Source organism: Tetrao urogallus (assembly GCF_951394365.1).
Source record: "Tetrao urogallus genome assembly, chromosome: 11".
Lineage (NCBI taxonomy): Eukaryota > Metazoa > Chordata > Aves > Galliformes > Phasianidae > Tetrao > Tetrao urogallus.
The window spans coordinates 284,933-294,184 of NC_136824.1; the positions used below are offsets into that span (position 1 = coordinate 284,933).

At 65.6% G+C, this 9,252-nt stretch overlaps 1 protein-coding gene across 1 annotated transcript; it reads left to right on the top strand.

Annotated features, from left to right (window-relative positions):
- Nucleotides 1-1,924: 1,924 nt before the first annotated feature.
- On the top strand, nucleotides 1,925-9,252 carry CKMT1A (creatine kinase, mitochondrial 1A; the record flags this gene model as incomplete). The annotated part of the gene is made up of 9 exons (XM_079540857.1): nucleotides 1,925-2,073; nucleotides 6,293-6,491; nucleotides 6,607-6,702; nucleotides 6,781-7,002; nucleotides 7,399-7,484; nucleotides 8,074-8,197; nucleotides 8,338-8,472; nucleotides 8,781-8,906; nucleotides 9,136-9,252. 9 exons carry the CDS (start codon nucleotides 1,925-1,927, stop codon nucleotides 9,250-9,252), a joined length of 1,254 nt encoding a protein of 417 aa, XP_079396983.1.

Sequence of the window (9,252 nt, forward strand, 5' to 3'; positions counted from 1 at the left end):
ACGCTCTAAATATACCATCCCATCAGTAACAGCAAACACAGCGACCTGGTGGCTGTCCTGCAGCCTGCAGCTCTGCGTGGCTCCGCTCCCTTCTCACGGCATTATTCTTAGGGCTTTTGTCATCAGATTTATGGGATCGTTACGTGTGACACGTCACAGCATCAGAATGCTTAAGAGAATCATAGAATCATAGAATGGCCTGGGTTGAAAAGTACAATGACCACCCAGTTTCAACCCCCCTGCTCTGTGCAGGGTCACCAACCACCAGACCAGGCTGCCCAGATCCACATCCACCCGGCCTTGAATGCCTCCAGGGATGGGGCATTCACAGCCTCCTCACACAAATAACGATTTACCAGCGAACCGGAGAGGAAAGCAGCACTTCCTGAAGATTTTAAAGCAGGGACGGCTGTAAAGAAGCGCAATGATGCCGGGAATGCCAGCACTCCTTTATTGCGGGTTGGCTGCGCTCTACCGCTGCACGCCCCGCCCCGCGCGCCCCGCCCCGCCCCGCGCCGCGCTCCCGCGGCCCGCGGAGCCCCGAGGGGGGCGGAGGAGTGCGCGGGATCGGCGCGGTGGGGGCTCAGAGCGGAGCCCCGCGCGAGTGGAGCGCGGTGCGGACGGAACGGCCGCCGCGGGGCCCGCGGGGCAGCGCAGCCCGCAGAGCTCCGAGCACGGCCGCTCGGCGCGGGCCACGGCGCTGTCGACGGCTCGAGGGCTGCGGGCGGACCGAGGGCGGCCGTCCTGGCGGGGGAGGGGAGGAGGGAACCGCGGGAGGAACCGGGCCCGCACCGAGGGGCGGCGCTGACCCCCACCGGCGCCGCCCGGAGAGCGGGGCCCGGCAGCGATGCACGGCCTCGGCCTTCCTCCCCGCCACCCGCCCGGAGCGGTTGCCCCGGCGCGGTCTCCCCGATCCCGGCCCCGCTCACGGAGCTCTCTCCCGCCCCGCCCCGCCCCGCCAAGCCGGTGGCAGCAGGGGGCGCCACGCCGGGCGCCGCCATTTCCCTCCGCTCACCTGCGGCCTCCGAGCTCACCCTGCGCCGCCGACGCCGCCAGCGACCAATCGCGACGCGCTGACGGCCGCCGCCAGCCAATGGGAGCGTGAGGGCGGGACGGCCGGGCGCGGCGTGGCGGCACCTGGTGGCTGCGGGCGGCGCTGCGTGCACGTGGGCGCGAGCTCTGCAGCGGGCGCCGCGGTGCCACCGCCTCCTGCGTTACCACGGCAACCGCGCCGGGCCCGCCTCTCCGGGACCCTCCTGCAAGAGCGGCCTGCGGGACCCGACCCGTGCCGGGCTGCCGCTCCCGTCCCACGGGACCCGACCCGTGCCGAGCTGCCGCTCCCGTCCCAGCGGCCGTGCGTGCTGCTCAGCGCGGGGCCGCTCGACGCCGAGCGCGCTGTGTGCGCGGGCCAGCATCCCCGGCCCGGCCGTCCTCGGCGTGCGAGGGCGGCGGAGGAGCAAAGCGGCGGTGATGGCCGCCCTTCTCAGCCCGGGCCGCCCCGCACCGCCCGCCCGGCCCGGCCCCCTACCCGGCCCCGCGCCGTCGGGCAAGGCGTCCCAGGCCACGCTCCCCGCCGCTCCCGGCCGCAGGTGCGCGGACTTTGCCCCGGCCGCGCCTTCGCGCTATGCCGCGCCCGCCTGAAGTCCCCGCGGGGGCCGGGCCGGGAGCCCCGCCGGCCGATGCCCGTCGCCCGGTGCTCGGGGTCCCGTCCGGTCGGGCGCGGCCCCAGGCGCTGTCCGACGCGCGGTGCTGAAGGCGACGGCGGCCCCTGGGGCGGGGCGGGGCGGCCCGAGCAGGTGGCGGTGCCCCCCCCCACCCCCGCCCCGTGCCGCCGCTCCCCGCCCCCCGCGCCCTCCCGCCGCCGCCGTTCCCATTCCCATCACGTCCTCCGCCGGCCCCCGCCGCGCTCGCTCCGCGCTCCGCGATGGCCAGCACCTTCGCCCGCGCTCTCTCCGCCCGCCGCTCCGCCGGGCTTCTGGCCATGGTGGGCGCCGGCTCGCTCGCCGCCGGCTTTCTGCTCGCCCGGGACACGGTCAGCGCCGGTGAGCGGCAGCGGCGCCGCTACCCGCCCAGGTACCGGGAGCGGGCGGCGGGGGCGCACGTGCGGGGGCGGGAGCGGACGGGGGCTGCTTCCCGCGGCCGCGGCACCGGGGGAGGGGGCGCGGGGCTCCCGCAGCTCCCCGAAGCATCTCGAGCCCCAGGGCGGCAGTGACCGGAGTCACTCAGCCCCCGTCTCAGAGCCGCGCCCCGCTGGGGGGGGACTGACTCCTCCGGCGGGACAAAACCCTTCTGCCTCGGGCGTCCGGGAACGGGCACGACGCGGCCCCGTCGCGATTGCGGGATCCGCCGTCCCCGATTCCAAGGGCACCGTTTCGTCGGGCGGGGCCGTGCAACCCCTACGGCCGCGCCTGGGCGCGGGGCTCCCGGAATCGGGTCCGTGCCTACCTTGGGGCAGTGCGGAGACGGCCCCCGGCCCGCGGGGCGGCACCGGCACCGCCGCGCCCGGGTCGGGAACGGGGAGCCCGGGGCCGGCCGAGCTGGGGTAAAGCGCTGCTTTTTTTTACCCCCGTGGCCCGGGGTTTGCGGAAGGGTCCTGCCGAGCGCGGGGCGGTGGGAACCAGGATTCAGTCTGGCGGGGACGGCACCGCGAGGATGTCGAGCACACACACAGCCCGAGCTCAGTACGGTCGCGGAGCAGGGGGCTTCCCGACAGGGCCTCGCCCTCGCAGCTCGGGGCGGAGGGATAACGGAGGTCCAAGGCCATTCGTGCTGCACTGCCGGTTTCAAACAGAGATGAGCTCTGAGGTGTGCGCTTGGAGTGGGCGCGGTGCCCCGCCTGGCTTACGGGTGCTTCTGGGGTGACGCGGCTCTGCTGGAGCCGCTGGTCGCGTCAGAGCAGTAGAGCAATGCCGAGGCTGCAGCACCAGCGCCGAAGCTCTCACGTTGCGCCCTTCATGTCGCTCCTTGCCAGGGGCTGCGGCTGGCAGCAGCCCGGCACAGCCCGGCGGTGGTCGGGGAGTGAGGAGCGGGTGCCCCCGTCCCGCTGCCGGCAGAGACGGTGTGGGGGAAGGTGCGGAACAGAGGAGGCAGAGCGCTGCTGCTCCAAACACACGCGGCTGCTGCGATCCTGCAGCAGACAACGTGCCGGCAGCGCGCGGTGCTGCTCTGCATTGCAGGCTGAGCGCTGCTCGTGCAGAGCGCCGTGCCGAGAGCCGGCGCCAGGCCGGGCCGTGGAAACGGAATGGAAACGGAGTGAACGGTAACGGCCGCGTGGTGCTGCCCGTTCGGCCCTCCAGCAGCGCTGCATTGAGAGCTTTCTGAGCGGCCGCAGACATCGGGTCGGCGTCGGGTGGGGATGCTGAGGGCCGCGTGCCGGCCTGGCGAGACCCGGAGGAGGGGGGGGCGCCCTGAGCCTGGTGAGGGAGTGACTCCCGCGGCTGTGGAAGCAGCAGTTGGTGCTGCTGGAAAGGGCACTGGAAAAGGCTGCTGGATCAGTGCAGACAGCTGTGGGAGGTGCAGCAGCGCTAGCAAACCCACAAAACCTGCTGTGCACTGAGCAGTCTCCTTCCCAGTGCAGAACCCCTGGTGCAAGGGCACAGAGGGCACTGCAAGCGGCCCTGTCCTGAGGTACAGAGGGCCATGGTGCTGCACTGGCAGCAAGGTGCCTCCTCTCTGCTGCGCTGCCCTGGAACACTTCCATCTCTGCTGGAAAAGCTCATGGCCTCCAGGGCTGGGGACCCCACTGGGAATGCACCTGCAACTCAGCACTGGGCACTGGGAACAGAACAGCATGAAGCACAGCTCTGCAACTGGGTTTGGGGAACAAAACCAAGGCGAGAGCAACCCTGAAAGGCCAAGTGTGGTGCCACCTTACTGCTTGTGGCAGAGGAAGCCTGGACTGCTGCTGCGAGAGCAGCATCATGGCCCTTGGCTCCCTGTGCAGCTCCGCTTGGGCTCTGCTGCGCGTAAGCACAGCACCAAGTGTATAACACTGCCATTCCCTGTGATGTTCTGCTTATCCCGGCCCCATGCAGCTTAGTTGGGGTGCTCTGGAAAGGCTGAAAAGAGATTGCCCAAATCTTCTGGCTGCGATTCAGGACTGTTCTGGGGAAAGGTCTGCTCAGGACAGAGCTAAATCAGCACTGCAGCAGGCGCAGATCCTGGAGCTTTTAAGTCTCTGAACCCTTTGCAGTGGGGCTAAGGACTGCTTATATCAGAGAGAATGCTTAAACCTAATACAGCCTCCTTCTGGCTGCAAGCAAGCCTGCTCGCCTTAGCAACCTTTGCTGGCTCTGAATGCAGTCTGCTGGCAGCAGGGTGGGAAGCAGAGTGAGCTGCAGTCCTGGCTCACTGGGCAGTGCTGGAGGCAGGGAAGGGACAAGTCCAACTGTCCCTTTCTGAGCAGTGAATGCTTTTTATGAGAGTGTCTCACACTGGGGAGACATGGGTCCACATCCAGTCAATAGCAGGAGCAACAAAAGAGGCTGAGCAGGCTGCATCCCACATGCAACAAGGCATCCTTTGAGCCAGAAAAACTCAAACAGCAAAGATATGTGCGTAGGATGGGGAGCAGCCTCAGCCCAGCCTGGGACTGGCTCTGCCCAGAGCAAACACCTCCATGCAAGGGGACAGGCTGGAGCCAGTGCTTCCCCACGCGGAGCAGCACCATGAGCCCAGCCTCCCTTTCTTTCTGCAAGCTCCGGAAGCCACAAGCAACAGCTAAGCCATAGGCAGAGGGCCAGTGTGCACTCCGGGACTGCAGACTCAGGGCTGGGGATGGCAAGCTCTGCACAGCAGCATGGGGCCAGGAGCTTGGAGGCGGTGACAGCGATTGGCTCCTGCATTACTGCCACAGATTCATGTCCACACCTGCCACCTCTGCTTCCTCCTGAGCTGCCTGTGACTCCCTGAGGGAGAGAGGCCAGATATCCCTGGCCACCGTCCAGTCCTCCCGACCTGGGGAGGGCTGCTCCTGTCCCACTCTAGACAATGGTACCTCCAGTGGGAGGGATTTGGCCAAGGAGAGTGCGGTCGGGTCCTGCTCCGCCAACTCCCCTGTGAGCACAGGACAAGCACAAAGCCCAGCTAAAGTGGGAATGAGGTCAGGAGACGGCCTCCTGCTAAGCTGATTAGAAGAAAGCATCCCCCTAATACAATAAACTGCGCCAGAGCAGTGCGGTTCCCACCAGCTGCAGATCAGGGTCAGCCCATTTCCTGCCCCACAGCGTCTGGGCTGTGTGGGGTCAGAGCCCCCAGGGCTGCATGCAGACACACAGACCTGAACACTGACAGAGGCACAGCAGGAGCAGCTGCCCTGCACTGTGCAGAACAGAGCAACCCCTGCACAGCCCAGAGCTGGCAGCCCTGTGCCCAGGCACTACGTGGGGCTGTGGCTGACGTGGCTGCCTGCCACAAAGCACTCCCAGTACCAAGCCCTGGTACACAGCTGATAAGGAGCTGCACCCTTAGCACCAGCCAGACTTGCTCATGGACTCCTGTCCTCGTGGCAGCCATCACTGTGGGCTGCTCTCTGCTCCCATGCTGTCTTTGCGGGAACAGCACAGCTCTCCCTGCCCACCTTGCTGCGGGGCTCTCCATAGGGCAGAGGCACTGCTGGGAGCTGGTAGGATGACAGCTGATGGCCACTCAGCAGCACCCGCTGCCCACTGCCACTCCCACTGCCCAGGGAGACAAGAGGAAGAAAATACCAGGAAAAAAAGTTTGTAGGTGTTGCACTCGCCCAAGGAAAGAGAAGGAGTGACTGAATTTGCGCTTTGGTCCTTAACAGGTTGAGATAAAGAGCAGTGTAAAGGAAGGAAAAAAAAAGAACAAAGCTCACACAGAAATAAAAGGAGAAAAGAAATATATTCTTGATTTTCCATCAGTAAGCAATGCTCAGCCACTCCTTGGGAATCGGGGCCTCGGGATATGCAGTGGTCATTTGGGCAGATGGACGCTCTCATAATGAGAGCCTTTCCTTCTCCCTGCCGCCAGCTTTTATTGCTGAATGCAATGTGTGCAGTATGGAATATGCCCCGGTTGGGTTAGGCCAGCTGCCCCAGGGACGTCCCCTCCACACCTCCTGCCCGTACCCAGGCTCTGCAGGACTGGGGAGGACTGCGGTGCTGTGCCAGCGCCGCTCAGTAGGAGAACGTTGGTGCCATATCAGTGCCATCATAGCTATGGGGTAACACACAGCACCGTGGGCTGCAGCGGGGAAATGAGCTCCAACCCAGTCAGACTCGGCAAAAAACTGCTGGACACAGCGGCTCACTGGTGCCTCCTCCTGCAGTGCTGAGTACCCCGATCTGCGGAAACACAACAACTGCATGGCCAGCAACCTGACGCCAGCCATCTACGCGAGGCTCTGTGACAAAGCCACCCCCAACGGCTGGACCTTGGACCAGTGCATCCAGACCGGCGTGGACAACCCAGGCCACCCTTTCATCAAGACGGTCGGCATGGTGGCTGGTGATGAGGAGACATACGAGGTGAGATATGGCCGGGGCCCTGCCACGCTCCAGGCTCCATAGGACACCTGCAACATCCCCCAAAGGTCTCCGCATGGCTGGCTCTGAAGAGCTGCCCTGTCCCGCTTCCCTCCAGGTGTTTGCAGAGCTGTTTGACCCTGTGATCCAGGAGCGGCACAACGGGTACAACCCCCGCACCATGAAGCACGTCACGGACCTGGACGCCTCCAAGGTGGGTGTGCTGCGGTGTGCCTTGGGGACAGCGATGCTCAGCGCAGCTCTGCCTGCCGATGTCCCATGTTTGTTTTAGATTAAGTTTGGCCACTTCGATGAGCGCTATGTGCTCTCGTCCCGGGTCCGGACCGGGCGCAGCATCCGTGGGCTGAGCCTTCCACCCGCCTGCACCCGCGCCGAGCGGAGGGAGGTGGAGAAGGTGACGGTGGAGGCTCTGAACGGCCTCACGGGGGACCTGTCGGGCCGCTACTACCGTCTCAGCGAGATGACAGAGAAGGAGCAGCAGCAGCTCATTGATGTGAGTCGGGCAGCCCCGGCAGGACCCCATCCTGGCACCAGCTCCCACCCTTCTCCCTCCCCCACCCTGAGCCTGCAGCAGCGGGGCACTGTCCCCAGCGCGGTTGCCCCATGCTGCAGAGGCTGCGCACGGCCCCGCTCGTTAGAAGATGGAGTTGAATGTGGCCCTGCAGCTCATGGGGCTCTCTGGCTCCCGCCCTGTGTCCCTCCACGTGCCCAGGGAAAGGCGAGTGCGTGGCACACAGCTGCTGCCCCGCTGGCATTGTGAGGACTGCACACCCACAGCCTCTGCACTGGGACAGGCAGTGATGTTCACCTCCTGTGTGGTGCACGGGGACCAGAGGAACGGTGCCCCGGTATCCCCCACGTGCCCTGCTGACGCGCTGTGTCCCTGCAGGACCACTTCCTCTTTGACAAGCCGGTGTCTCCGCTCCTGACGGCAGCAGGAATGGCCCGGGACTGGCCCGACGCCCGAGGCATCTGGTGAGGACCTGTCTGGCGCTGGGTCGCCAATAGCGCAGGAGGAGGAGGGTACTGCTTCTCCATCCTGCTGTCCCCGCCCGCGCTCCCGCCCCACAGACCCCGCTGCCTCCAGGCTGCCGTTCCGCAGCGCCGTGCCCATGGCTGCGTTCTCCGTGCCCACCCCCAGCCTGGTTTCCGATCGCCGGCTGCAGCCTGGATAGCCGCTCCCTGCACAACCCGCAGCACCTTGCACGGCAGCGGGCGGCTCTGCAGCCATCCCAGGCCCTGCTGCCAGCCCTGCCTGCCCTGCAGCACATCGTTCCCTCTCCTGCCAAAAACCTGTGCATGCTAGCTGCTTCCCAGACGATGCCCAGCGCTTCACCCCGCTCTGCGCACTGTACCCGCCCCCAGACTTACCCGGCCACAGCTGCCTCTCCCTCCTGCTCCCAGCGCTCCTACACACAGCCACACGCTGCCTGGCAGGGTGCTCACAGCACACAGGGTGCAGCGCCTTAACAGCAGGGGAGTGGGCGCTGCGGGGCCGCTGCTGCTGGCTGCTGGGCACAGGGCTGCAGCAGCCCCCGCACAGCCGAGCACTGCCCTGTCGCAGGCACAACAACGAGAAGACCTTCCTGATCTGGATCAATGAGGAGGACCACACGCGTGTCATCTCCATGGAGAAGGGTGGTAACATGAAGCGCGTCTTTGAGCGGTTCTGCCGGGGCCTGAAGGAGGTGAGAAACCTCAGCGCTACCTTGCCAGCCCTGCGGATGGGGGCCGTGCAGGACTTGTGTCCCTCGCAGCCTCAGGGCTGGGCAGCATCGCGCTGAGGGTTGGGCTAGGGGCTGAGCTGCTTTTTGTGCTTCTAACCCAGGTGGAGCGACTAATCCAGGAGCGAGGCTGGGAGTTCATGTGGAATGAGAGGCTAGGCTACATCCTGACCTGCCCCTCCAACCTGGGCACTGGGCTGCGGGCGGGTGTCCACATCAAGCTGCCACTGCTCAGCAAGGTAATGACTGTGGATGGTGCTGGGGGAGCCGGGGCTGTGGGCACAGAGAGCCCAGCCCTGCCAGGATGAAAAGACTGTGTGGCACAGCCCTGGATGCTGCTCGGGATCACACAGGAGAGCAGAGCAGCGCATGGCGCCCACATTGCAGCCGGAGGGGCCAGACACATGAGTGCTGAGTGGGATCTGCTTGGAGCCAGGGACTGTAGGGCTGCAGACAGAGCGCTGCAGAGTGTGGGAGGGCAGCCCTGGGGAGCTTTCATTTGTGGCTGATGGTCCTGCTGATCACTGACACCTTCTCTGGGCACCAGGACAGCCGCTTCCCCAAGATCCTGGAGAACCTGCGGCTACAGAAGCGTGGGACAGGCGGTGTGGACACAGCAGCCACTGGCAATGTGTTTGACATCTCCAACCTGGACCGGCTGGGGAAGTCAGAGGTGGGAGAGGGGCAGAGCTGCTCTTGGCAAGGGCAGTTGGGAAAACGTGCGCACACCTCAGCGCACAGCTTTGCAGCTGTATGCTGAAGCCAGCAGTGGGGATTGGGATTGGGGGCACTGTGCTCCATGGGTGCAGTAGGTGCCCTTCACACAGCAGATGCTGGCACGGCTCAGGGGGGTGGCTGGGGCCAACAAAGCCTAGAGTCAGAACTTTGTGCTCCTGGTGCAGGTGGAACTGGTGCAGCTGGTGATAGACGGCGTGAACTACCTGATCGACTGTGAGCGGCGGCTGGAAAAGGGTCAGGACATTCGCATCCCATCCCCAGTGCCACAGTTCCGGCACTGA